The sequence below is a fragment of the Pagrus major genome, chromosome 22, assembly GCF_040436345.1.
Source record: "Pagrus major chromosome 22, Pma_NU_1.0".
Taxonomy (NCBI): domain Eukaryota; kingdom Metazoa; phylum Chordata; class Actinopteri; order Spariformes; family Sparidae; genus Pagrus; species Pagrus major.
Window position 1 is genome coordinate 25,721,563 of NC_133236.1, and position 27,735 is coordinate 25,749,297.

General features: G+C 43.5%; 2 protein-coding genes across 2 annotated transcripts in view; both read right to left on the minus strand.

Annotated features, from left to right (window-relative positions):
* Positions 1 to 285: 285 nt before the first annotated feature.
* lamp5 (lysosomal associated membrane protein family member 5) lies at positions 286 to 4,818 on the minus strand. The gene is made up of 6 exons (XM_073492263.1): positions 4,758 to 4,818; positions 4,021 to 4,199; positions 3,322 to 3,453; positions 2,828 to 2,924; positions 2,072 to 2,260; positions 286 to 461 (listed from the first exon to the last, which is right to left on the minus strand). The coding sequence occupies exons 1-6, from the start codon at positions 4,816 to 4,818 to the stop codon at positions 286 to 288; spliced, it is 834 nt and encodes a 277-aa protein (XP_073348364.1).
* A 4,450-nt stretch (positions 4,819 to 9,268) lies between these two features.
* Positions 9,269 to 27,735, minus strand: part of LOC141017550 (1-phosphatidylinositol 4,5-bisphosphate phosphodiesterase beta-4-like) — a 69,543-nt gene continuing 51,076 nt past the window's right edge. Inside the window, exons 13-40 of the mRNA XM_073492241.1 lie at positions 27,148 to 27,256; positions 26,192 to 26,402; positions 25,912 to 26,005; positions 25,629 to 25,708; positions 25,447 to 25,531; positions 25,257 to 25,347; positions 25,047 to 25,157; positions 24,601 to 24,749; positions 23,965 to 24,060; positions 23,683 to 23,827; positions 23,451 to 23,535; positions 22,457 to 22,581; positions 21,293 to 21,344; positions 20,625 to 20,727; positions 20,145 to 20,309; positions 18,279 to 18,483; positions 17,270 to 17,358; positions 16,952 to 17,108; positions 16,817 to 16,866; positions 16,363 to 16,428; positions 15,678 to 15,793; positions 15,440 to 15,515; positions 15,161 to 15,336; positions 14,860 to 14,961; positions 14,684 to 14,741; positions 14,146 to 14,232; positions 13,454 to 13,490; positions 9,269 to 12,214 (exon numbers count right to left, since the gene is read on the minus strand). Coding sequence (XP_073348342.1) covers positions 12,138 to 12,214; positions 13,454 to 13,490; positions 14,146 to 14,232; positions 14,684 to 14,741; positions 14,860 to 14,961; positions 15,161 to 15,336; positions 15,440 to 15,515; positions 15,678 to 15,793; positions 16,363 to 16,428; positions 16,817 to 16,866; positions 16,952 to 17,108; positions 17,270 to 17,358; positions 18,279 to 18,483; positions 20,145 to 20,309; positions 20,625 to 20,727; positions 21,293 to 21,344; positions 22,457 to 22,581; positions 23,451 to 23,535; positions 23,683 to 23,827; positions 23,965 to 24,060; positions 24,601 to 24,749; positions 25,047 to 25,157; positions 25,257 to 25,347; positions 25,447 to 25,531; positions 25,629 to 25,708; positions 25,912 to 26,005; positions 26,192 to 26,402; positions 27,148 to 27,256 — 2,997 coding nt within the window. The 3' untranslated portion in view covers positions 9,269 to 12,137. The remainder of the gene's footprint in view (positions 12,215 to 13,453; positions 13,491 to 14,145; positions 14,233 to 14,683; positions 14,742 to 14,859; positions 14,962 to 15,160; positions 15,337 to 15,439; positions 15,516 to 15,677; positions 15,794 to 16,362; positions 16,429 to 16,816; positions 16,867 to 16,951; positions 17,109 to 17,269; positions 17,359 to 18,278; positions 18,484 to 20,144; positions 20,310 to 20,624; positions 20,728 to 21,292; positions 21,345 to 22,456; positions 22,582 to 23,450; positions 23,536 to 23,682; positions 23,828 to 23,964; positions 24,061 to 24,600; positions 24,750 to 25,046; positions 25,158 to 25,256; positions 25,348 to 25,446; positions 25,532 to 25,628; positions 25,709 to 25,911; positions 26,006 to 26,191; positions 26,403 to 27,147; positions 27,257 to 27,735) is intronic.

A 27,735-nucleotide genomic window follows, 5' to 3' on the forward strand; every position in this document is an offset into this window, starting at 1 on the left:
TTTATGTCATTAAGATTCAATTCAGCAGCCGGGTAAATTAGATTTTGGTGGATTTACCCTCCAACTACATCCATGCTAGGCCCCAAGCTGTCCCATTAACTTCCAGTGGTTCCAGTGGGCCTACGGTACAAGGCGACACACATTTCTCCGTCATGGATTCAGTCCATCATGTGGCACTTTTTCCTCGGTGGTGTTAGGCCTGGGACATCGAGGAGACAAGTCTTTTGTCAGGTTAGCTTTGGAGAGAGCTGAGGGGAGCCGCCGCCGCCGTGCTGCTGCCGCCGACTACATGTTCTTGTACATGGAGCGATCTCTGGGGAGCTGGGGCTGGGTCGCCGTCAGCTTCAGGTGGAAGTGGTAGACGGTGAGCGTGATGACGATTATGAGGGCCAGGATGAAGCCCAGGATGAGGGGGAGAGTCTCCTCCAGACGCTCCCGCTGGTCGGTGATGCACTTGTGGGCTGAGGGAATAAACGAACACAATTCAGCATGGTGAGGTGACTGAACATGACTGACAAGGGTCCAAAAAGACCCTTGACCTTCTCATACCTTTCAGTGGAACTGTGTCTTGATCATATAATGCTATTATTTATAAATTATGTCTAAAACAAACAATAACTTTCATTATTGTTTGGTCTGACAGTTGATTTATTTTAAAGTGTTTAGTCTAAAATGTACAAAATAGTGAAAATGCAGCTCATCATTCTCTAAAGCTCAGAGTGATGTCTCCAGATGTATTGTTTTGTCTGACCAGAGGTCCAACATCCAAATATACCGTGTTTACATTGTTTGGGATCAAATAAAGCAGCAGTTATTCACAATAGAGAAGCTGAACCCCGTGAATGTTTCGGGATTTTATGCTTAAAAACTGACTGAAATGATCAATAGATCAGAGAACAATCAAAATATGATCAAAATTGCAGTATGGCCAAGGGCAATGTCCAAACTGCAGAGGCTGCAATCTTTTGATAAAGGTGGAGTGTGTGTGTGTACGTACATGATCTTGACCCTGTTTGCTGACCTCAACACGGCCCATTGTGTGAACATGCACTTTTTGTTAACAGAGTCTACGAGCCCATTTTATTTATTATTTTGGTTGTGTGGTTTGTTTAATTTATTTATGGGCTTAAAATTACAATATTATTGTTCATCACAATTATTTCTGGGACAATAAATCGTCCAACAAAAGTAGTTTTTGTGACGGGCCTACTCATCGTGGACCCTTGCAGGTTTAGTCAGGCCGATGGATGTGTGTATGTGTGCATAGATGTGTGATATAAATGGAGGTAGCATCAGTGTGTTCACACAGCAGTGACTGTTCCTTTGGTTTTTATTCACTCAATGACACATTTAATCCACAGATGTTTCTTCTCTCTTGCAGTTAAACAGTTAGTCACACACAGTTTTCTCTCCTCTGCTGTTTCTCAGTTAAAGGCACGTTAGCATGCACACACATCTTTCACACATGGGTGTCTGTAAAGGAGGGAAAGGAGGACGCCTAAAAAACCACAACTGGCTGCACAGTACAGTGTGTGCATGTGGGGTTTTAAAGTTGGGAGCTGTTTCTCCCTGTGGACAGCAGTTAATGTACACTATGGAGGGAGGCAGCGAAGCATAGCACAGCCTAGTTTACAGCAGCTCAGAGCCAATGATTCTTCCAAGGTGATTGGCTTTCAGAGGACGCCCAGGTACACCGAGCATGTCTATAAAAGCTGCATTGAGGGCAGGGATATAACTGCACTCATAAAGTCCTGATGACCCCCCACCCCCTTCTCCTTCTTCCTCTCTCTTTCTTCCTCTCTTTGCATCTCTCTCCCACCCCCTCTTTGTTACCCTCTCTCCATCTCTGCAGCTCATACTGCAGCAATAACCCCCCAGAGAGGTGTGTATGTGTGTGTGTGAGTGTGTGTGAGTCAGAGAGAGAGGTAGATGTAAAGTTAAAAACACCCCCCAGGAGTTCTCATCACGATCACCATCTCTGTTTTCTCATAATGTGCTTCAGAAAGCAGTGGCAGTGTGGCAGACTTCATGTTGGTGCGTCTCAGAAAGGGTGTTTGTGTTTTTTTCTTACGTTCACTGAACATGAAGTCAGAGGCGATGTCGAAGGGCTGGATCTGGATGTCGTACATGGACACGGTGACGCCCTTCTGGTGGTCACTGGAGATCAGGGTGAGGGTCTGCTGCGCCAGGCACACAAAGGAGCGCCCGGCGGGGGTGACCAGGGCCGACAGGCGGTGCGTGCTGGCTGTGTGCTTCCCAGCTGGAGAGAGACAGAGAGACAGAGTCACGAAGGAAACTACGACGTAAGGATGGAGGCATGATGATGATGTAACTAGGTTTAAGATGCGTGGGTGTGTGCGTGATCGACATCCATGTTGGCCTGTGTGGAAAAAAGATGAATGCAGATTCCTAAATTTGATGATTTTGAAGAGGTCAAGTCCTTCAAAATAAAAGAAAATACAAATTTCAATCCATCAAGTTGAAGATAGAATTATTAAAACTTATGAAAGAAGTTATATTTTTATTCTTAAGTTTATTGGAAGTGCACTCGTTTTGCTTCACAATACAATTTGTATATTAAAGGGCGCATTTTCCAGCTGAAACTTACCCAGCTCCATCTAAAATCTGTAATAAAGCCGGTGAAAGCTCTTTTCTATACAAGTGGGCGAAAAATCATAAATCCATGCATGAATCAACTCTTTGATTTCCAGCTGAACGCAGACGTGAGATGAATGAGAGCACGTTTTTGCGTTGGATGGATGGATGGATGGAAATGTGCTGAGTAGCTACTGTGACACAACACAGGCTCGACCGGCGGGAGACTCACGGTTGTATGCGTTGATGAAATGCGATGTCTCCGAGGTGTCGTAGACGAACTGGACCTTGCTAATCTTCCACACCTCAGTGCCCTTGTCACGGAACTCCTGCAACACGCAGAGAGACACACACACATGCGTCAAAAGTGGGCTTTTCCAGCGCACAGAGGGGGCTGGTTGGCCCTACACCCAGCTAAATATGTCCCTTTTAATATATTCTCATAATAAGTGAGATAATTTCCTTTTAAATAAGATATTTTCCTTTAACTCAGTGCATTAGTGAAATGATGTCATGATCCCGCTACATGATTCAAAGGACAAACAGACAAAATCTGGCATAAATTTTGTGAAATCGCTCAACACAGATGAAGATTCCAGGTGACTGTAAATTGTGTGGGCGCCTTGATTTTCCCAGGAGATGATTCAGACTTTTTTTTTTTTTTAATTGCACATGATGATACAGTATGTGCGTGATTTCCGTGTTCTATGACGCTTTCTCGCCCACCTTTGAGAAGTAGATGCGGAGGGTGTAGGCTTTGTTCTTCCAGGATATGTGGATCTCAGATTCCGTGGTCCCACATTTACCCTCGATTTCTGCATTCCGGGGCAGAGTGAACGACGCCTGCTCGGTGATCAGCTGCGAAAAGATCCAACAAACGCGTGAAAAAAAAAAGTTGACACATAGGGATTGTGGAGTGTTTTTTGTTTTAGCATGTCTACCCATTTTTACGCACGAACTTGTAGTGTAACAAACATATCCAGAATGCAGGTAAGATTATTTGAATGAGATGTTACTAGCAACAGAAACAAAGAAAAGTGCATTTAATGATAAAAAAAAAGAGTTTGATATCGATAAAAGCTCTCCTTGTTTTCGTTTCTTGATGAAAGGTCCAATGCGACGTCAGCATTTTACGCACGACTACACACTACAAGAGCAGCTTCCACATACAAGTCTAATGTTCTCAAAATACATGTTCTTTATTGATTACAATAAAAACAGTCCATTTGAATAAATTGAAGAATATTTTGCGTGTAAAACAACATTTTTATAGCGCTGCAGCCACCTTTACGCACAACCCAAAAAATGTCTCCAAAACGGAGCCGTATTTTATGCAGCTTTACGCTTCAAACAGCCAAACGTTTCATGTTTTAAAAATGTTTTTTTTTTTTAATACATATTGAAATACACGAGGGGATTCCTTACGTCTATCCCGTTGAGAGCGAGCACGTCATATGGCACGAGGAATTTCACGGCGAACTCCACCATCAGACATGTCGTGCCGTTCTCACGGACCGCGAAGATGGCTTTGTCTGGGTTGTTGGACAGACCGGACAGGTTCTCCCCCTCCTGCTCCGCCAGCACCACGGACAGCGCCAGCACACCTGACCACAGAATAGAAAAAGGGTAACAGATGGGGTGGGGGGCACACACACACACACACACACACACACACACACACACGCAGACATACACACGTACACACAGACACACACACGATCACACGTATACCAAAACATGCAGAATCAGCAGAAACAGAGGCTTAATGATCTCCTCTTGAGTTTAGCGGAAGGTCTCTCACATTTTTAGATCACTGTCACGTCACCTCTGTTTCCTCACGGCAAAGTCAAAATCAGGTTGAGACGGTGGAGCCTGAAATCTTCTGTATCAGGGGAGCAACAGCACGCGACTGGCTGCGGTCTAAACAACGTCAGAAAGTGACCAACTGCAACTCTGATCGTGTCCGCACGACTTTTATATCCACGCATGGAGGAGACACAGGTGATGTGCGGTGAAGACACATACATCCATACATCTGTCATAGCTAAACAAGCGCAGAGGGTGCACGCGCATTCACGCACGGACACGTACGCGCGCGCACACACACACACACACACTGACTGCAGCGAGCAGTCACGACAAACACACACACTCTCTCTTACCAAACACACCGAGCAGCAGAAGTCGGGCGCTCTCCGTGGTGCTGAAACCGGTTCGTCCCATCGTTATCAGCTTCCCCAGCGCTGGAAAAAACAAAAAGGGGGCTGACTGACTGGGCAGCCTGTGCTGAACCCACGGAAAGAAAGGAGAGAAAGAGAGGCAGAGAGGGGAGGCGGGAGAGAAAGAGGGGAGGAAGAGGAGAGAGAGAGAGCGAGAGAGAGAGAGAGAGAGAGAGAGAGAGAGAGAGAAAGAGGAGGGATGCCTCTACTCAGCGCCCAGAAGTCACGCTCAGATCATCGCGAATGCAGCAAAAAGGAAAAAAAAAAAAGTGTCCAGGTTGGACGTGAGATCCGGTCTGCGGTGCAGAAGCAGCCGGCTCCGAGGAGTTCTGTCTGTCTCCACACCGACCTCCCCTCTCCAAGGTTGACAGGTTTCAACCCAGTGACAGCTGCAGGACCGAGCCCCGTCTGCGCATCATTAACGTCAGAAATAATGATCCTTGCTGAGAGGAAAAAAACTCCGTCAACTGAATTCTGCCTCTTTTGTGAGAAAAGCACTCGGCATGCAGTCTGTGTTATTCCCGCAATGCTGTAGTCTCCATCCCTGTGGCAGCAGCTGTAGGTTGGGCTGAAATGATGTATGTCTGGAGGGAAACTGCCGACAACACCCCCTCCCTCCCTCCCTCACCCTCCCGCCCTCCCTCTCCCAAACTCCACTTCTGCAAGGTTGCAGCTGAGAGTTTGTGCTGCATCTTATGTGGAGACTTGAAATCCTCCTTTGTGTCTGTTATTCGATTAATCGAGATTCTTGTGACATTTATTTCTACGAATACAAACGTCATGTTGGAGGATGTAATGAGATGTTTATTAAGAAGTGTTTCAGAAGTTAAGACACATGTTAGCCTGACTGTGATTTTCAGACTAATCACCCTCACACTAATGACATTTAAGAGCAGAGTAAATGTTGCGTTCAATGACCTGCCGGGCAGGATTCCACCCAAATTGCAGTGAAGACATGCAGACAGACAAACTGATCCTTTTTTGAGAATCGTGATCACACACTCATCCAACACAGGACACCATGTTCATTTCACAAAGTGAGATTTTATTCACTGTTAGCAGCTTTTAGAGTCGGTAAGAGAACATTTAGTGAAAGATACAGAGATTCATGAAAGGCTGTAGCACACACAAGTAAATGCTGAGTGTTAATTTATTTATAAATGATTGCACATCCCCCTTTCACCTTCAGTACAACCCCCGCCCGCCCCCAAAAGGAGTGGCAAAAGCAGCTGAACACAGGAGCAACCACTCACACTGAAAGTTAGACACTGCGTCTCACTCTGGAGCTGCATCCAACTGGGCAGGTGCTGACGTTTACGCACGTAGTTTACGCAGAGTTCTTTGAATTGCTGCTGATTTTTGGGGGTTAATTAGCCATAGTTAAAGGCTTTAGGCTCGTTTTTACTGCCTCTGTCCTTCAGTTTATAACGTCCGGATGTCAAATAGGAGAAAGTTTTGCAGAGCGGCTCTATTATAGAACATTAGACGTCGACGCTGTTGGATGCGCTGATCACTCGCAGGAAAAAGTATTGAAAGATCTCAAGATACACGTTGGAGGGGAATGTAGAAAAGAGTCAGTAACAGATGATCTATGATGTAACTAGGTCTAAAAGTAACGTGATATTTTTAAGATAAGTAGGTAGATATAAACTCCCTTTACGCATGACGCACTGTAGTTTTTTAAAAGTTTGTCTTTTTGAACTGGAAGTCAAACTCGCACTTGACGGAGCTGATGCTGTCGATGCTGGCTTTGCTGCCCACCTGGGGATGTTTAACGCTCTGAGGAAAAGTTTCAGATCGCGGCATCCGCCCTGAAGTCGACACAGGAGCCTCCTCCAACTCTTTCACGTCCTTTTTAAACTCCGGGGAGGTGAATCGACGCAGGAGTTTGTTGCTCAACACCGAGAAGGTCGTGGTTGAAGTAGCTGCAGCTGGCGCTGTAACCTGAAGAGGATCAGCCTTGCAGGGAGACGCTTCGCGCCTCATCACGGTTCTGGATTTACGCAAAGGCACCAGTGTGCGCTCCGGAGGAGTGGGGCTGAGGATGCTGGTCGGCAGGCTACATCTTTTCTGATAGTAGCTGTCGTGAAATCTGCGCACACCGAAATCTGGGATTTTTGATTTTTCTGTCTCTGGGTTATTCTCACTTTTGTTGGCATGAATGGGAGTCAGTAGGATGCCCAGGGCAGAGGGCGCGCTGGGTTTGGGTCTGCTGGGTCTGGGTGAGAAGAAACTAGATTTTTGAGGCTCACAGCTCTGTATAAGAGGGGGGAGGTGATCATCAGAGATGCTCAGCCTTTCGCCGGGTTTAGGATGCTTAGAGTTTGGAGATTGGTCGGGAAACCGCGGTGGGGGTTTAGGGGTCAGGACTCCGGAGAAGACGAGCTCCTGTGTAGGTGAGGAGCAGCCGTCATTCTCTCTGTCAAACTCATCTATAGAGCCCATCGATGGCAGCCGACTTGGCTTCATCCGCGGCCTCAGTCTCCAAGTGCAGCTTTGAACTAATTGGCAATCTGCATGATGACACGACTCAAGTTTGTTCACTAAATGTCCAACTTCACCTACATCACCGCATCCCAGATGAAGTCGTGGCTGCGCGCCTCCCTCAGCCTCGCGGCCCTTCTTGGAGTTGTTAGTGAGCGCAAAGATGCACTTTGTGTGGCCCAGAAACTTCGCCACCTCCACCGCAGAGTTGCCAACTTTATTCTGCCTGTGTATCTGGAGACCCAGCCTCTTGAAAGCTCTCACCAGAAACTCAACCACAGGCGAGTGACCTTCCACTGCGGCGTACATCAGCGCGGTGTTCCCCCAGGCGTCCACGATCTCCGGGTCCGCGCCGGTTCGGACCAGGATCTTCACCACATCCAGGTAGCCTCTCTCACAGGCGTAGCTGAGCGCCGTGCGCCCGTCGCCGTCCTGACAGTTCACGTTGGCTCCTCTCTGCAGCAGAAGCTCCACAAACTTACACCGAGTGTGGCTGTCGGGCAGCAGGATTGAAGAGATGAGGGGGGTCTGTGCGCCCTCTGTTCTCGAGTCCACGATTTCTCCATCCAGCGCGTCCAGAACGAACCTGGCCAGGTGGACTTTATCCTTGGACATCGCCTCCAGGAGGATCTTGGTGCCTGTTCGCCCGCTGGACTTCCCCTGAGCCTTGAGCATGACTCTGAAGTGGGTCAAACACTCATCAGGGAGATGTCATCCTCTCCACAGGATGGAGCGGGTCTGGATGCTCTCCTCCAGACGGATGCTGACAAAACAAACCCATCAGCTCTGTTTTATAGTGAAGGGGGAAGCCGCCGAGTTGCCGGGCAACGCAAACATAATACGCGCGCTTTGTTCTCCTTTCTGATGGAAATACATCTCTTATAATGACAATTAGAGCTGCAGCGCCGGAGCCGCCTGCGTATCAAGAGCGCATCATGGATATGAATTCATCCCGCACTTGTTGATTGTGATTAGACTGCGGGGGCCATTGTGTGGGAAATTAAGTGCGGGGCTGCTGTGTGCACGCGCGCGCTGCGCAATCCCGCTGGTAACAATAAATGTGGCCTGCAGACAGTGTGACCCCGCGAGACCTTTCCTGTTGTCAGCATCAGAATAACGCTTTAATGAGTCAAAGATGAATTCTCATCTGTGGTGTGTTTAAAGGGGCAGCTCACCACAAAATCAAAAAATGCACATGTCCCTCTTACCTGTGGTGCTGTTTAAACATCTGGATTGTTTTGGTGGGTGTTGCCAAGTTTTGGAGATATTGACCAAAGAGATCCTGTGTGTGTCTCTCAAATATGAAGCCTGTGATGTCTCTTTCCAGAAATCATGATCCACAGACTTTGCTGTGAACTGATTCTTTATACTGGACTTCATTTTGTCACCATGCAGAAGGAAACCTGCATCTACTTATGGATGAGAGACTCATGCTTGTCCATCTCTGCTGACTTGTATAAAATAGAAAGAAAACTGCTCACACCGTAATACATTGATAAATCTCTCCCCAGGTGAGGGGAAACTGTCCTTAAGGTACATGAAGCTTTTTAATCACTTTATATAAATACTCCTGCTGCCCCAAAACACCGGCCAAATTATTTGAGCCCGACAGATCTTATATTGATATGAAAACTTTATTCAAACAGAACATAATGCAAAGAAAAAAATACTCAGAGTAATGTAGAATTATTAATTATAATTCTCAGTGGAGTTTGTTTTTCGCTCTGATGTCATCTTGGACAATAAAGTTAAACTGTTAAATATCCTGCCTCCATCACAAGTGTTTGATAACCACATTAAATATTGGTTGATATATAGATGACACTTTTCCTCCCCAATATCGGTATTGGCCCCAAAAAAGTCCATTATTGGTCGGACTTTACAAATGATAACAACGGAGAAGTCAAAGAAGAGGATGATGATCAAAAGCACAAATGAGCCACATGCTTCTGTCCCATTTTACACCTGGATTTATTGGTACACATACTATAAAACAGTATTAAAGGAGCTGGATAACAACAGTATTTTCATTGCTTTAAGTTCAACAATACAATATAAATACAAAAACACGCACAGAATGGTTTCGTCGACAAGCTACAGTTCAAATAGAAAACAAAGAGGAGATACAGTAGAAACTGAGGAAATCAAATCGGTGACGTTGCTCTGCAAAAATAATCTGCCTTTTTTTTTTCCTTGACAAACTAGAGCCCGAGGTTACATGAAGTCACACAACAGAAACATTCAACTAGTGCAAAAAAGCCTCTAACAAACATAATAATCTTAAACTACACATTATATCTAATATATATAATATATATATTTATTTATTTATATATATATCTTCATATAAATAACCCCTTAATTTGGCATTTTATCATTCGTAAAATAATTTTAACTTCCTAACAGACACTGAGTGGCACATTTGAAAGCGATGGAATAAAATTTAAAAGCACTTTTTTTACTCGTTTATCTCTGCACTAGATATGTGGTGAGAGCTTTATACTGTGTCGTGTGGTGCAGTAAAGGGCAGACCGGAAAAACAGAAACGAAAAAGAACGAACGAGAAAAAACCCCAGTGGTTGATAAATGTCTTTTTTCCCCAACATCCAACAGACCCACTCTAATCCCCTGAGCCCTTGTGTGACAGAGGAGGACGATTAGTCAGAAAAGTAAAATTAAACTACATACATTCCAGTATATACAAAAAACATCCCGTCTACCCTTTAATGTGTGTTTACAGCAGAATAAAACAATGGAAAAAAAAAAATCTTTTAAAAAGGCCAAAACATCTAGAGGTGCTTTCATCCCCATGTTTTTGTGTGTTTTCATATCATATTATTATGATTTTTTACCATTTTGGTCGTTTTTTTTGTGTTTTTTTTTCATGGTATGCCGTGCAGTGTGAACGCCTGGCATGATCATATGTGCACAAATACTACAGTACCCACAGGATTACTTAATAATAGTATTTTCAAGTCACATTTCTTTCTCTGCAGTGGTCCTTTTTTGTCCAGCAGTGTCACCGGAGCTGTGTTCAGTAGTGCTTCCTCGACCCCTCTGTTGGTCTCACGGACAGTAACGTTTAGAGGGAAACCTGTTTTGGGACGTCGACCCTTGTCTGAAATCCCCCCGGTGTGGATAATGTGTGTGGCAGCCATGTCACAGGCTTTGTTACAAATCTGCTGTAATTATTCAGTCTGACCGAAAGGCCAGCAAGGGGGAATGATGAGGATTACAAGCTGAGGTTGCAGTCAAGAAGCTATTAAGGGAGCACTCCACTTCAACAACGCCTTAATGAGCGGCAAACTGACGAGACGAGCTGGCTTTGACTCGTGTCTGACAAAGTTCCTCTCTGATAGTGAAGTGGCCGGCCAATTAAAGCAAAAGTATTACAGCAGAATTAAAATGCTGCCGCTGTATTAAAATTTGGCACAATTTTCACAAGAGTACAAAGTACAAAACTCCTTAATGCAAAGACTCATTTTAATCCTGCTTAACCTTTTACTTATTGGTACGTGTCCACTTTATTATAGTTTCAATTAACTACTCGTGTCTTTGCCTTGGTTTGTAGGGAATGCATCATTTTTATCACTACATAAAAAAACAACCACATTCTGGGTACTGTTACTGTGAAGTATTTTACCCAAACTTCTTTTGTTTTCTTTATCATTTTCGTTGATTTTCTGTGTTTTGTACATCTCAATCTTTGAGCGAATCATGTGTTGTTTATCTTTATTTATTTTTTGCATAGTATACATGATCTTGAGCCCAACATTAGGAATGTAAAATGTGAGTTTTTTCAGGTGTAAACTTGTGATGATTCACTGTACTTTACTTTTACTTGAACATAAATGTTATTTTCAAGTAAAAGCGGCAGCAGCTCTCTCGGGTATTTCCTAGTGATTAAAACAAAATCTGCCATAACCATCAAAGTGAACATCAATCCATCGTGATCCCTTTATAGTTTTCTGACTCAGCGAGATAATAAGTGGGCTGTAACATGGCTGAACAGGAAAAAAAGTCAGTAACATCTTTGTGAAGTCAAACAACTTGCATTGTTGGATAGTTGACACAGGGAGGTTTTGCCACTCCTTCATACAGTGATTTCTTTTTTTTTAAATACATTCTTACTGAAATACAGAAAACCTACAGTAGTGCACTGCTACATTTTCCACATTTGTTATGATGGCCTATCACATACAAAGTGCTCAGGACAGGACTGGTGTGTAGCATACAGTGTATTTCACAAAGTTTATTCATTTTGTGCTGAATTTACATTAAATCTTACACATATTTCTCCTCCCCCCTCTTCCACGCTGTCTCTGGAGAGTTTAATCTGGTACCGATTAAAAAAAAAAAAGAAAGAAACAAAACGAACAAGTCAAAAGGGGGAACGGATATCCACTTCCCGTGGGTGTTTGTGCATGTGCTGTGTGTGTGTCTGTGTGTGTGTCCACTAATAGCTGCAGCTTGTGTTGCCCGTAGGATGTAGTGATAGAAAACTACATACAGTGGAGGAGGGGGGTGTGTCTGACTCTGTTGCTTCGTCTCCGTGGTAACATTACCTCTCTCCGTAAGTGGTTAAACTCCCTGTCAATCAGTGAGAAGCGCCAGTGGCTCAGTGGTGTAAAGTTAGCGGGGGGCGGGGGTAAGAGTGTGGGAGGGCTACTGTGTGTTTGTGTGTGTGAACATGACGAAAGTACAGAGACAGTGATGTGGGCAGGGTTCGTGGAGGGCTATCCGCAGTGGAGTGTTTTCTGCACCTGCATGTGTGTGTGTGTGTATGTGTGTGTGTGTGTGTGTGTGTGTGTGTGTGTGTGTGGTGATTGTGTCTCGGTCTCAGTCGCTCACACCACCGTGGCAGGTCTGCGGTCCATCTCCTCCTCCAACTTCACCATCTGCTGCATGTCCTTGGCCTGGGAGGAGGCAGAAAACAGTCAAACACACAGACACAGAACCACAACCTCACACTTAATGCACATGTGTACAGGGATGGAAAGTAACTAAGTACATTCACTCAAGTGCTGTATATAGGTACATATTTGGGGACATATTGGGGAGTATTTCCATCTACTCCACTACATTTTAGAGGGGAAGTATTGTACTTTCTACTATCCTACGTTTATTTGACGGCTTTAGTTACTAGTTACTTACAACATCAAGGTTTTACACGATTGATAATATAACTAGCTTTTAAAATACAACACATTGTTGAAGACTTAACTACAGGTTTCCAAGACGTCTTACAAAAAGCAGCGTGTAGTCTGAGTCAGACTTTTCAGATTTCTCTGAGTTTTCTCATAGATTCATTTCAATAAATGTTCAAAACATCCAATAACTCACCAAAATCAAAGATTAGAGAAAAGGTTCAACAACTGACCACTTGTTTCATGCAGGACTTTTACTTGTAATGGAGTAATGTAATGTAATGGTACTTTCAGTAAAGGATATGAACCCTTCTCCTGCACGGTTGCAGAGGATCCACCTTTTTGTTTTTTGTTGCCAATTTTAGAATTGAGCACGTCTGATCCTTAGTTATAAAACACAAATGTGTTTCTCCTCCAGTGATGATCCCTTGTGTCGAGTGCATTTCCTCTCAGGTAACACGAACCACATGCTCAGTAGGAGTGATGTGTAACGGTTGCCATAAAATGTCTGCAGTGGGACAATGTCACATACTATGAAAGCAAATGATTATGAGCTGGAGTGAAAGCACAGTCGGGTAGGTTGGGAGCTGGCTGTTTTTTGCTTAGTAATAGCTGGTGAGTCATGGTGATAAATGACTCAAGCTGCTATTTGGCACTGCTGACACCCAGAGAGCTGCACACTACAAATGTGGGAATGGGATTTCACAGTACAAAGAAAAATGAATCACTTTCTTTCTTTTCTTTAATCTCACAATCTATTCAGAGAAGGGTCTGTCGTGTGCTACTCCCCTGCTTTACTCAGTGGTGATTCACCTCAAGACTGCTCATTATAGCAGTCATTTAAGTGGCAGGAAAATGCAGATTTTAACAGGCTCAGCAGAAAACCGCTGCGACAAATAAATGAGTAACGCGGCTGAGTGGTGGGAGGGAAAAGGATGGAAGGAACCGTGATCACTGACAGACAAGTGGTATGGAAAGGTAAGAGTTGAGTGAGATGGAGATGCCTACCTTGAACCTGTTTGTTTGCATGGTGTGATTTCAAAAGCTGTGCCGGAAGAAGCAAATCATATTAAAAATAAATGAATATGTGCATACATGTATGACATGTAACAGGTTACTGAGTGTGGCAGGATGGCAAAATAAAACGGACAGATGGGCGACATGTACACGCAGAGAGATACAGTCCTGTCAAGCTACAGTATGTTGTTACTGCATGAAGAAACGTTGTGCAACAGGAGAGCTGAGACTCTGATTCTTTAATATGGACTTGGTGTTTATTCCTTGAGACCAGCATTGCTGTTTGTCTTAAGTCTCTCGAGGCAATCTGATGCCAGCAATGTGGAACACTTCCTGCAAAACTAATTACAGTTTACAGCACAAATGATACAAACTGCAGCCATTATCTGGGGAACAAATCAGCCGGAGAACTGCTCCAGTCCCCGGCTTTGAGTTTCATTTACACTTAAAAAGCTGGCGGAGCACAGAGGAACATAAACTGAGAAGTGTTCTGCTTTATGCAGGAAGTTTGTGTAATAAATGTTGTGGTTGGATATTTCTGCACTTGAGATGGAGAACAACAGTCTGCTAATGGCAAGTTTGATGGCATGCACGCCAGCTACATTTAGTACTTTCTTCTAAACAGTATATTAGCAGTGAATATTCTTGCTGTAAGGTTCATTTTCTTTTCTTCAACGCTGTACCTGCTCATTGAACTTCTCCAGTTTCTCCAACTGTTCTCTCTGGTTTTTCTCTAGCTGCTCCATCTCCTTCTGATGCTTCATGGCCAGCTGCAGACACACAGGGACAACAATGATACATTATGACCATTCACTTACTGTTTAATACAGTGAATAAGTAGTAACCTCTATCAATTTTACTCTCAAGCCATGACTCATAGTAACATTAGGTGAAAACGCCTGTACAACACAGGACAGGTTGTGGTACATAGAGTTGACTGCAAAACATCAATTTTAAAAGGTCCTGACGAGTGTTTTTTATATTGATACCAAACACAGACATGCTTTGCTTTCTTAACAACAAAGATTTTACTAAGAGGTCTTTTCTGTCACACTGGAAATGTTTTATTGTGACATATTTTTTCTTAGAAAATATAAATGTTTCCTATATTTATACCTTAAAATTAACTCCTGTAGCAGCAATGGACGTCCAAATATGTATGGTATTAACAGATTAGTTTTATGCAGTAAAATGGGAGAGAGTGAATAGTAAAGATCTTACCCTCTTCCTCTCATCCAGGAACTTCTTGGTGTTGCTGCTGTTTAACTCTCGCACTCTCCTAAACAGCAAAAACAGAGCAGGACCGTGGTTTTACAACTGGGCCAGAACAGTAACAACATAACAATTAAACAGCTATGTCAACTTACTAACACATACACTGTACACGTGTGACCCACCTCTCTCTCTCGGCTTTGTTTTTAATGGACTTGTCCTGGCTGATGGCTTTACTGTTTTCCATGGACATCTTGGCCTGGTTGGCGCGCATCTCTTTGCTCTGCCTAAAAATTGTGGTACAAGTACTGTGTCACATGTACTGTGAGCAACAATTAGTCGGTTAATCGATTTTTGGTCTTTTGGTTGGACAGAAGAAGCAATCTGGATGGATTGTGTTCGGCATTTTTCACAATTTTTGACATTTTAAAATCAAATAATCTGAAGGTAAATCGATAATAAAAATAACTCTTAGTTGCCCCTCACCGTTCGTGGATGAGTTTGAGTTGCATGGTCTGCTGCTCCTGGACAGTAGTCAGGAGTTTCTTGAGGTGTTCACACTGCTGTGTGACGTGGCTGTCCTTCATCTCCTGCTCCTCGCTGCTGTGACTACTGATCAGCTCTGACCACTCTTTAGTGTGCGCTGCCGTGATGTCCTTTACCTACACACACGTCACAGGCACACAGCAGAGGTACTTGTCATCTTCACGGGCTAACAGCTTTGTGGAAAGGATGCAGGTTTTGCAGTTAGAAGTTTTGTGTTACCTTGACTTTGTGATCAGCACCCAGTGTTTGGATTTTATCCTCCGTCTCCTTCTTGAGCTCTTGGCAGTTGTTTTCCCTGTGAGGAAACCACATGCATACAAGTGACCATTTAAGACCATGCAAGTCAAGTTTGATTCGAGTCCTGATTTGAGTCCTTGGAATTATATTTTTTTATTTGACATTGAATTATTTCTTTTATTATGTAGCTTTAACAGAGAGGTTTCTTCATGCTACTCACCCTCGCTTCTTGATGGCTTTCTCTAGTAGTTTCTCCAGGGTTGTCTTCTCCTTATCATGCTGAGACACCAACTTGTCCACCTGGGTGCAATGGGCTTTCTGCATTGTATTTTGATCCTAAAAAAAGGAAACGTTAAGTATTTGTTTATGCTGTGAAAGTGTAGTTTGAAATGTATCACCGCTCCACCACGAGCAGATATAAGAATTAAGCCTAATTGTGAAATCGTAGCAAAACATGCAGCTGTGATACGAAACTGTGATGATAATTACGTTGGAAACATTCATATGTTGTTGTTGTCTACATCCAGTAATGAGCCAGCAGCCTTTATTCTCTCAACAGATGGGTCTGGATGGTACTATTATACACGTTATGCAATAGGACTGAATACTGTGATAATGAATCAGCCACCGTGAATGAGCCAGCAGCTTCCATGGTTTCTATGGTAAGCGGGTCAAAGGAAAAGCAACTTTAGCAAGTCTAATTTCTTACGAAACAGATTGTGTGTGTGTGTGTGTGTGTGTGTGTGTGTGAAACAGTGATGAAGCAGTGGTCAGTGGCACATGAAAGGTGGAGGCCGCCCCCCTCGCTGCGTTTCTGTCCCTTCTGAGCATCAATGACTGTCCAGACTAAGCAGCAGGCTCTTTGCATTAGCGGCAGACAGGTCGGCACTAAAACAATCACCCACCTTTGAGTGTTTCTTCTTTAAAGTGGTGAGCTCCTTCTGCTGCTTTTTAATCAGTTTAAGGTACGTCTGCAGGAGGAGAGAATTGTGTTTGGTTAATTTGTGCAGGTCATGTTAAAAAGCCTTAAAACACTGAGAATAGGGCACCATAATAGCAAGGTACAGTAGCAATGCCTATGAGGTATTTAACAAAATTATTATGAGATCATTATTGGTACAGAATGGTGACTAGTCATTTAGTTTTACCAAGAGAAAGCAAAAAGTATCTACGAAACTGTAAATACACTGTAAATGTAGCTATGTAGCTGTTTTAACTATGTACTACTACCTTACTGTATTATTCAGTAGTTATAACACTATCCTATTATTAACTTGGTGTTCAGCATTGAATATGTCTTACAGACTGAGCTGTAGGAGCCTTGTTAGTGTGCTTAGAGTCAAGAAGGAGGTTACTTACCTTCATTTGTTTTAAGTCTTCAATGCTGACATTAGGCACAAGTGCAGTATCTGAAACGGCAGAGAAAAGTGAGGTTTAACTGTGTCCACACAGTGTAAATGTGCTTAAATGGGAATATTTTAAGTCAGTATATACCCTTCTTGGTTTCTGCTGTGTTATTTTGGGAAGCATTGGAGGTCTGAGCCATGTCCGAGCTGGCCTGCGGTGTCACATTGGCCTTCACAGTGTCTCCTTTACCCTTTCCCTTCTTGTCGTTCTTTGAGCTTCCACTGGGAACGTCCGCTATGTCGTTCTGTGAGAGGGAAGCGATTCATTAAGCTGAGAAGGGACGATGGTTTTATTGTATGAATGCAGAAATATCCGAGTACAGAGTGAGTTAATGCTGGTTGTTAATCAGGTACAATTCTTCAAACTCAAACTGAAGCTTCAGGTGCGTGTGTTTGTTGTGTGTACCGTGTCAATCCCCAGCGCCTTCATCTGGTCAGCTCTCTTTTCTGCAATGGTCAAGAACTTCTTTGGGTCCGACAGCGCATCCACGATTGCTGAAACACACGAAAGAATTTGTTAGGATCATACAGGGAACCCAAAATGATATTTCGCAGTAGGAAAGGCATTAAACAAAGTTGGATTAAATCTCATTCTGCTCACACAGATTACAAAAGCTATCCTCCTTTTGCATGATTAACTTCTGCCTCACTATGCTGACAATGGATATGCGTGATTAGTGGACTACAGATGAAACGTGGCTTTTCTGCGCCTGTTGGCACCAGAAATTCAAGCCGATTAATGTAATATTTAAAATGTACACATTTAAATCACATGTTAACCATCCTAAACTTTTTTGTTAACGTTGAATATTGTTTTAGATAAATGTTACTTGTTAACTTAAATTTAGTGACTTGTTGACATGTTTTGTCGGATACTAGTGCAGACTGGGGTGTGATCTTACTTCTTGTGAAAACAGCACTGTTTGCTCAGGAAAGGATTTTATTTTTGAGCTCGTAGTACAGTGCTGTGTGTCTGGTAGGGAAGTGATTCTGGCAGCAGATCTTATAGGACAAAGTTAATGGTTACAGTAATGGCTCCTCTGCGCGAAGCCCCTTGGCTTTATTTAATGACGTCTCCAATTGTCCTGCTCATTTGTATGCTTCTGCCTCTTCTAAACTGTCTATTACTGCAGATTCACTGTCATCATCATTTGCGCCATGCCATTACTCTGAATGTTCAAACCAACCCGAGGCAGAGTGTAAGTGAGCGGGAGCCTTCCTTTTTTCTCTCCTCCCTGCAGGCTACAGAAACAACTTTATTATCAGCTACAAATAAACTGAGCAGTAAAAAAAAAAGTATGTCAGTATGAAACTAACTTGTAATTCTGCATTTATACATCAAAGCACATACAATAATTACAAAATTAACTATTTTGTTTTATGTATGTGTGTGTGTGTGTTCCTGTTCCCCTCACCTCCGAAGCCGTCCGGCACGTAGGTCTTGAGGATGATTTGGCAGAAGATGGTTGGCAACGACAGGGGCTTGTTGCCCTCGTTCCTCAGCGAGATGTGGCGGTAGCCAGCCTGCAGGCCGTCCAGAGGCAGGATGCGTTGGCCAATCAGCTTGTTGTTGTCGTCGTAGACGGCAATGCGCAGCACTGCCAGATCCGGTAGGATCACCTAGGAGGGAGGGACGAAAGGAAATGGAGGGTGGGAGAGAGAAGGAGCCAGAAAAAAAGGAAAATGGGATGGGTTGAGGAACAGGGGAGGCAAAGGGGGTGTGAGGACAAAAAGTGATGAAGACAATAAAAGTTAGGAGAGGCATCAGCCCTGTGCAACTGTGAGAAGTCTGCTTAACTCATTCTGGTGTAAAAGTAGGTAAATCACAAACTCTTTCACAGTCATTGCAGTAAAATGGTCTATTTTTTTTTAAGCCGAAGCAGAAACGGCGTCATTAAGGGAGGAAGGTCAATGATGAAACTGCAGGGGACGCTATCAGGGGACGGACACAGTGTGATACAGGAAAAAGGCATGATAGCACAGCAACACACAGCGTATCTTCCTACTGACAAGGCCATCTCCACAGCTAGTGCGCATCCAGGGAATGGAGTGTGTCTTGTATATATGTATGTATGTATGTGTGTGTGTGTGTGTAAGTTGTGTCTGTGGATGAGCTTATGTGTGCACACCTTGGAAAAAAGGAGAGAGTGAGAGTCTTAACTGGCCTTGTGTGTGTGGAGATAAGTGAACGGAGAGAGGAGGATGATTAATACCTAGACGAAGGGGAAGGTAAGAGATAAGGCCGAAGAATACTCACTAGAGATGAATGGGCGGAGGCGCCCGCTTGTGTGTGTGTGTGTGTGTGTGTGTGTGCGTATGCAAACGTAGCCTCGCTGATTTACTGTATGCCAGTGTGTATTGTGTGCTCTGAGTCATCTTGACAGTGCTGTGTATGCATGCATGCAAAAGGTGTGGCAGCTTTTGAGGGTATTTGTGTCTGTGTGTGCATTTGAGTACGTGTGTGTAGATGTGAGAAACGAGTCTTGCCAGCAGCTCTGCTTGTGATGCCCCTCTTTGATAGCACTGTGTAAGTTTGTGTGTGAGTGTGTGTGTGTGTGTGTGTGAGTGTGTGTGTGTGAGCAGAGCAGCACTGCGGCAGGCTGTGATTGATGGTGTGTGTTAGGAAGCTGGAGTCACAGTCATGGCTGAGAGACTCCTCATTCTGCTGAGAGCAGCACTATTACACACACTTCTCTCTTCCTTTCTCTCTCTATATCACCAATCTCTCCCCCTTCATTCTCTTCCTCCGTCACTAATTGTTTATTTGTTCTTTTCTTCTTTCTGCCCTTTTCTTTCTCTCTGCAAACAAAGCACAGGCGAACTCGCTGCCTTGTTCCTCCTCCTCCTCTTGTCCCACTCTCTGTCTTGGTTTGTCATTCTTCTCTCTCTCCCACATCATTCAGTTTATTTCCTCTTTGTTGAACAGTCTCCATATTTTTAACAACCATCTCATCGTCGTTACTTTTCCTTTCCCTCATCTCTCTTTACTCTTGCTTGTACTGCCACCTTACGATTGCCTTTTTTCCCCATTGTCCTCCCCTCCATCCTGCCCTCTCTCTTTCCATGCCATAAGGACAGAACCAGTGGCTTCAATTACCAATGAGACCTTTCCCTCCATCCAACATCATGGCTGTCCTCTCCCTTTCCTCTTCCTCCGACTGTTCAAATATCACAGCTTTCATCACCATGCAGGTAGCATCCGACCTCACTCTTCCTACCTCACTGTTACCGTCATCTCACCTCCCCCAAAAACCCTTTATCCTGCCCTTAGCTCTCGCTACCTTTCTGAAGACGAAGGGCTCCTCGTTGTAGGCTGGGTTCAGTCCGTTGTTCATCACCATACGTGTGCGGAACTCCTTCCGGATGGTGTCCGTCGGGAGTCCGTACATGTCCACTTCAACGTACGTGCCGATTTTCTTATCCGACAGGAACTGTCCGGAGAACACCTTCAGTAAAAAAGATGGAAAAATTGTGAATACTTTACGGATTTCACAGGACTAATATTTAAGCAGTACATTATTCACTGTGGTTGGATCTCAACGCAGTAGGTATGAAGTATAATCAAGCATCATCTGCATCAATAAAGTCCCCGAAATTGGTTAATCAGTTAAACGCTTCCCTGTAGCAGCACAACACAGACCATGTTGTGACAACCAAGTCTTGAAATGGAATGAGTATATTTACCTTAACTAATAATAGTTTTGTGATAAAATATTGTAAGTAGGATTTAACAGCATGATTTAAGTGTCACATGACCTGACCTGTACGCTGCAGGTTGCAGCGATGACACCGTCCACTGGCGTCTCTGAGAAAGGGTCGAACATCCTGTCTGACCGCCGCATGAAGTCGGGCTTCAGCAGGTACCTGACAAACACACACACACACAAGAGAAATCAATAAACCTTTTATATCTAATGTATGAATGCTCAAAATATGAAATACATAATCGTAATAATAAACCACTATAATGTTTTCAGGACATTTTTTGTTTCAATTAAACTCCTTCAAGGATCTGACATAAGAAGAAAGTAAGGCTTTGTGTGTGGGAGTGTGTGTGTGTGTGTGTTAACGGGGGGCGCCGCAGAGTGACATTAGTAATGATGGGTGTCTGCAAAAGCCCTGATCTTCCCACATATGAGATTTCCAGCATTAGCAGTAAAATCTCTGCCCTCGGGGACAGTATTAGAGCCGAGGGACGGAGACGGAGATGGAGAGCGGAAGAGATAGATGACTGCAGAGAGCCTCAAAGGCGGCGCAAGATGAGCTCGCTTCCCCAAAGCACTCATCGGCTCTCGGGGCAGACAGTAGCTCCGGTCGCCGCTGGCAAACACTAATGAGATGTGACATGCATTAATTGATGAGCTTTGGAGAGGGGCGGAGAAGGGAGGGATGGGAATGAGCTGAGGACGGGAGTGAGCGCTGTTCTCACCCGCAGGAGCCGTTGTACTCAAACTTCCCCTGGTTCAACTGCATGGCCAGATCTGAGAGAGACAATCACAGAGGTGTTTAGGGACTGAGACACACACATATCAGGTTCACATTTCTCACACACATTAAATCTTTAACATTTGACTATTTAGTTTGCATCTGTTTATGTGGAGATTTGTCTTTGCTAAAGGACTGAGAGAGACTTTGTACATCTCTCTCTCCCCGCTAATCATTTCTCCCTCCATCAGAGAAGCTCCGCCTCTTGTGTGTCACCCCCTCCAGCCTCGCACATGCTTCGCTCCCAGCAGGCCATATGGTCCGACCCCTCTTGCCTGTGGCCATGGGGCAGCAGTTGTTTTACAACAGGCGTCCCTCACTCCATAGAGGTGTATTCTACGAAATGTTTGAGCGGAGTAGAAGAACCTGATGCTGCAAAATGACTTGCAAACCACTGAGAACTAATTTTCGTCACATCTCCACAGAGTGTGTGTGGTTGTGCAAGACAGTGCTTGACCCAGTGAGGTGCAGGTTTTACTCTTATGACAAATCTGGTGAAAATGCTTTATTTGCCTGATCTAGTATGTACTGGACATTGTTTTTAAAGAGCATACAATGTGACTGGAAATAGCGGCATGGTTTCCAAAAAAAATTAAAATTCAGCACTCTCCTTATGTGCACAGACTTCTTCAAAAAAACAGTTCTCTTTAAAGACTCACTCAAATGAGGGCAGACTACTGATCTCGACATGTACGTGTTTAATCAAATATATCAGCATTGCTAAGTATCACTAACAGTAAGGCAGAAAATGTGCTTTTTAATTTGGATGAACTGACCTTTTAAACTAACATTTCAACCCAGACTGAATCTCCATTAAGTCAAAATGTCTTTCTTGTTCTTGCAATGTGTATATTTTGATGTTTGCATGTGGAACACTGTGGTGAGTGAGGGTTTGTTGATTAGTGGGTCCATGTTCATCCAGACAACACATGCACAAGAAGCTTTCAATATGATGAATGTGAGGTCAGAAGTTCACTGCAGATCTGAAGGTTAATTGAGTGCTTGTATTTATGTATGCATGTGTGCTTTTAATATTTATTTACTGTATGTGCAGTACTTGATATGGGTGTGTGTGAGGTCAGAGGTCCCATGTCGTGTGCTGTGGTACCTGGGGTCTGGAAGTTGAGTGAGACCATCTGGCAGCCTGCGTTCCAGAAGATCTGAGGCATGTAATTACTGGAGTCCACCCGGCCCCCTTTGGGGTAGATCCGGCTCATCTGACGCTTGTTGTAGCTGCACTGACGCTCAGGAATTTTTTTTTTTTTTAAAAGAGGGAGAGCATGTGTGCGCAGCACATGTGTGGCTATGCATCCGAGTGCTTGTGCGCGTGTGTGTCCAACAGACTGCAGGACTATTTTTAGTGTGAACAGCTTGGGTCAAGCAGTCCCACTGGAGATAGAGAGAGGCAAAGTGTATGTGTGTATCAGGCCAAGTCACACAGTCCAAAGGCACACTGGCCTCTGGAGGCCTCCAGTTCTTTTCCGACAGCCGGGCGGAAACAAATATGAAAAACATCAGCTCTGACCCGCCATTCAGCTCTCATTTAGGTGACCTCAATCTATTAAGTTAAAACTCAGAGTTGATTAAAAAGGTATATATTTTCAGTCACGTGCGGAACATTCTCACTGTGAAGAACAGTGGAGAGCTCAGTAGTGCTGATCATAATAAAACATCCAGGCAGGTGTACTTGATATTTTTACAATAAAAGTTTAACAAGTGACAGTGGGAAGTGGGTCGCTCGTAGTGATGAACCTACAGAGAATTATCACCTAAATGTGCAGATCCATTCGGCTTTATAACGAGTTTCAGTTCATTGTTTTACCATTTGGTCCACAACTCTACTCTCATCACTGTCATAGCATTGTTTTCAGCTGCAGCTGTTTTCAGTGAAGAAGCTCTAAAAACCTGCTCAGCACGCAGTTAGCGACAAGCTGGTGAACACAGTGGAGCACTTAACAGCTAAGAAGCATAAAACAGAGCTAAAAGAGAAGTAGTCAGAAACACGACTAATGTTTAAATATGCCAAAATCTACAGTATATTATCTATATTTTTTGTTTCCATGTCATCTTAGAGCAAATTAGGCTATGAGCTCAAAGGATACTTGACGAACTCGATGGCATTGGTCTTCAGATAGCCCAGACCAACAGACTCGTTGAAAGACGACATGTTATGGTGGATGTTCCTTTCTGAAACACAGAAAAAAAGGGAATGCAAAGTGTTTATAGTATTTTGCTTTTACAACACTGAGATAATTTGGGACTGACACTTGCAGGTTCACAGTATAAACAAATTAAAAAAGTTGTAAAACACATAAGGATGTAGTCAAAGCTCACCTTCTGCCACATCAAAACTCTGGAACTTGACGGGCTGTGCGTAGTTGACCATGGCTGAGAGATATGGGTGGATGTTAGTAGTGGCTCCTACGTAGGTGTACTGAGCTATCAGAGCCTCTTCAGAGTCTTCTGCCTCCTCCACACCCTGTACAGGACAGAAACAGACATACACAAATACTTATGTTTGTACTAACCCAGACATGATGTTTGGCTTTTACTAAGAAGTGATGAGGTGCGTATGAGTGAGAGAGAGATACAGTGTAGTGGCAGTTGTGTGCGTGCCTTCTTGTTATTGTCTTGGTCAGATGCTTCTGAGATATCTGTGGCGTCTGTTGCTTCTGTGGCTTCGGATATCTCTGTCGCTTCATCTTCAGGCACCTGGAAACAGACAGATAAACCGTTCTCAGTATTTAAATCAGCACTTCAGTTTTTAAATGATGATGAATGAATCATAAGGATCCAGTTTTTTCCAATTTTAAATGTCAAAAATAACCGAACACGTGTAATTTGAAAGTGAAAAGCTACATTAGTCATTTAAGAAAAAAAACATTCCACACAACGTAAGTTTTAATTTAGTTTTTGTTTAATTTGTTATTTTGTCTCAGTACTGTGTGTTCAGAAACGAGGCTTCTTCTACTCTCAACATTGCAATCTATTTATTTATGCTAAAGGCACATACAGTACTTACATTATTTGGAGCTGTTTTTCCTACATGATGCAACAAGTTAATTTTCAGTTTCACCTTCATGTATCATGTTTCAAATTTCTTTCAGTTTACAGGTATTTAACCTTAAAATATCCACATTTTGAGGCAGTTATGCAGAGCGATGTACTCAGGGAATTAGCCCAAGATGTTTGCAGTTTAATGGTTATTTTCAATATTTCAGAGGCCAATCAATGCTCAAAGTGACAACCCACCTTCTTGATACTGTTGCTGCGTTCCTCCTCTTTTTTCGAGCTAACCGTGTTAGTCTGGGAAACACTGTTGGTCTCTTTCTCACTGGTCGCCTCCGACAGGCTGCTGGGAGCTTCTGAATTCAAATCCTTCTCCTCAGTCACCTTCTCTTCTGCAGGTTCAAACACAATAACACAGACATTTATTTTTGGAACACAGATTTTCTCCAAGACTTTAATATTTGTCATTACTTGATGCATGTAGTCTTTATTTGAACAACAAGCACCAAGCTTTTTATTTTTTTTAATGGTGTGGACATGACATCATGCTTTTTGAAATTCAAAGCTTTTCAGACACAACTGTTTAAAAGATCTTTGATTTGGCATCATGTTGTTGTATATACTGACTCTCTCTCTCTCTCTCTCTCTCTCTCTCTCTCTCTCTCTCACACACACACACACACACTCACTATCATTTAGTAGACTGTTATCTGTTTCCTCTTCGTTCTCCTCTCCCATAATGATGGCAGGGGTGTTGGTCTCTCCTGCCTCCATGTGTTTCTTAAAGGCCTCTAGCTGTTCTGTATGACACACACACATACACACATCATTAATCACAGAAATAACACAGTGTAATGAAGAGAGATTTATTAAGTCAACAGGCTGAGTTGTGTACATACTCTGCTCAACTTCAGGTTTCAAGCGTTTATTTTTGATGAGGATTTTACATTTGAGGTCGTTCGGCGAGGGTAAGGGGCGCCCGGACTCAATCTGCCAAAGAGGACATAATCACATGTTTAGATATCGATGACTGTCATCTAAATTAAACAAACTCTGAAAGACATTGTGAATCAGAAAGAGGAGATTTACCGGGAAGTTGTCCAGAGGCTGCCTGAGGAGGAAGTCACCAAAAGTCTCCTCACAATACTTGGCCATCTTGTACTGCTGTGGTTTACTGGTGATATACACACACAGAATGCATTAAGTACATGTATCTATTAAAAAAAATAATAGCAAAATCATTGTGCGTTAACACTTTTGATTATACATACCTGCAATGGTTTTCAAAGGACAAAATAACAGGGTAATCTGACGTGACAAATGCTGTCTCCTTGATGGCTTGAATAACATCCTGTTGGAAGAGGAGGAACAAGAAAGGTGAGAAAAAGACAAGTATGAAAAAGAGAAGAAGGGAGAAGCTGGGACATATGTAATATCCTACTGTCAACACAAGGTGGCAGACATACCATATGAAATAAGCCATAAAAAGGCAGCTGTTGCAGTCAACAGCAGTACTAACATGCTGTGTGTGTGTGTTTGTGTGTGTGCTCTCACCTTGAACAGGATGTCTGTGCACATGGCTTTGCCATGAGTGATGATGGGCTCCTGGTCCTCCCCTTTCCCATCCCAGCAGTCCAGCTCCACACATCTGACAGGAGGGACAGCACACAGGACATACAGCATTATAATACACTTTACATGTAGGATTGAGAACAGCTTAATCTTAGCTACATAAATATTGTCTGTGTCGTCTGAGTGTGTGTTAGCACAATGAGTGTATACACTTTCTCATGTATCCACCATCTTAACGGACCATGACACACATGGTACATACCTGCACCCAGACAGCAGCACCTGGCGGTACATCTCTACTGAAGACTTCCCTCCAAACTGTCGCCCTGTCAGGTAAGTGTTGTGGGAGGAGCTGATGAAGTAGTGGGCCAGCGACTGGTCCATTTCCTGGTACAGCTCCAGCCGGTCCAAGAAAACTGGAGCGTTTTCGTCTGACATCAGGTACCGGCAGAACCCATCACTGGACATCTGACCTGGGGTAGGAGTCATTAAGATCGAGGTAAATACCAGTGTTTGGAGTGGTGGTTACAATGGACTTCCTAGAAAAGGGCATTTATTATTATAAATTCAAAGAAGATTTATAAGCCTGGCAGAACACAATCAAATCATTTGTATTCATGAATTTCAGTAAAGTTTAAACAAGTCAATGCAGTTATTTATCAGATTTCCTGACAAACGGCTTTTAAATGTTTACACTGGATGGATTCATCACCTGTGCGTACTGCTTGTGTTTAGACATTTTCACAATTTTTCAGTTCCAGACAGGAGATAACAGCTACAGGAGGCTTATCACTTATTAAAGAAACTCACATATGACATTCAATTTTAAGCATTCGAACGGTCTACCTGCCAGGCAGTTAATCTAAAACTGCAACATATGCCAAGCCCAGTCTATAGAAAATCAGATGTTGGTAGGTTTTGTTGTAGTGAGGATTCAACTTTGTCAGAAGGATGTTTAGTAACTTTTAGAGGTTTAACCATTTGATAATGCTTTGGATCTATGAGTATTTATGTTCAGGAGTAGCATTACCCATTAACTTTTCATCCATCATGATAATAAGAACAGGGGGAATGAGAAGTATTACAACTGTATATTGGCAGAGAAAAGTGCCAGCAACCTCATGTAACATGCTGTAGTTCCACGGCTACACAAGCAGATGGCAGAGCAACCTAAAATATCTCTCTGCCTCGTGTCCCCCCTCCACGCCTCTCTCTTACCTTTCTTCTTCAGCTCGTCGTCTCTCTCGTATTTCTCAATGATCTGCATGGCTCTCTTGGGGTCGTAGAACGGGAAGAGGATCTCATTCAACCGAGGGTCACGCTGATTCTGAGGAGCACACATGCACACACGCACACATTGATCCACGCACACATTGTCTACATGTATACTTATTTTCAAACTAACTGGATCTAGTAGGAAAAACATGTTGCACTGACACACGGGACAGGGACCAACGTAATGCAACATGGGACAAAGTACCAACAGTGCTCAGATCAACAACTGTCATTTCCTTAAATCAATGGTTGCTGAATTATCGTGGTCCTGAATAGGGAGCACTCAGGTGTGAACAGGATGTGACAAACAAGATTAAGTTCTAAGATGTTCACATGAAACTGTGAGCCACACTAACGGGTGCGGTGGTGAGGTGTTTGCTCAAAAGCATGGACGTGTTGGAGAGGATCACAGCAGCTCTACTCGAACAAAACAACAGCACCAAACCATCATTGCAACGCCACTGACCGCTCACAAAGCCAGGCGGGAATTCATCTAACCAAAGCGTGATGGAGCAGCACACATGCACTGAG

Coding starts and splice junctions, on each gene's coding strand:
- lamp5 (XM_073492263.1), bottom strand. CDS start 4,818: ATGGGACGAACCGGTTTCAGCACCACGGAGAGCGCCCGACTTCTGCTG. Junction 4,200..4,757: donor TCTGCTGCTCGGTGTGTTTG/GTAAGAGAGAGT, acceptor TTCTGTGGTCAG/GTGTGCTGGCGCTGTCCGTG. Junction 3,454..4,020: donor TCGCTCTCAACGGGATAGAC/GTAAGGAATCCC, acceptor ATCTTTTCGCAG/CTGATCACCGAGCAGGCGTC.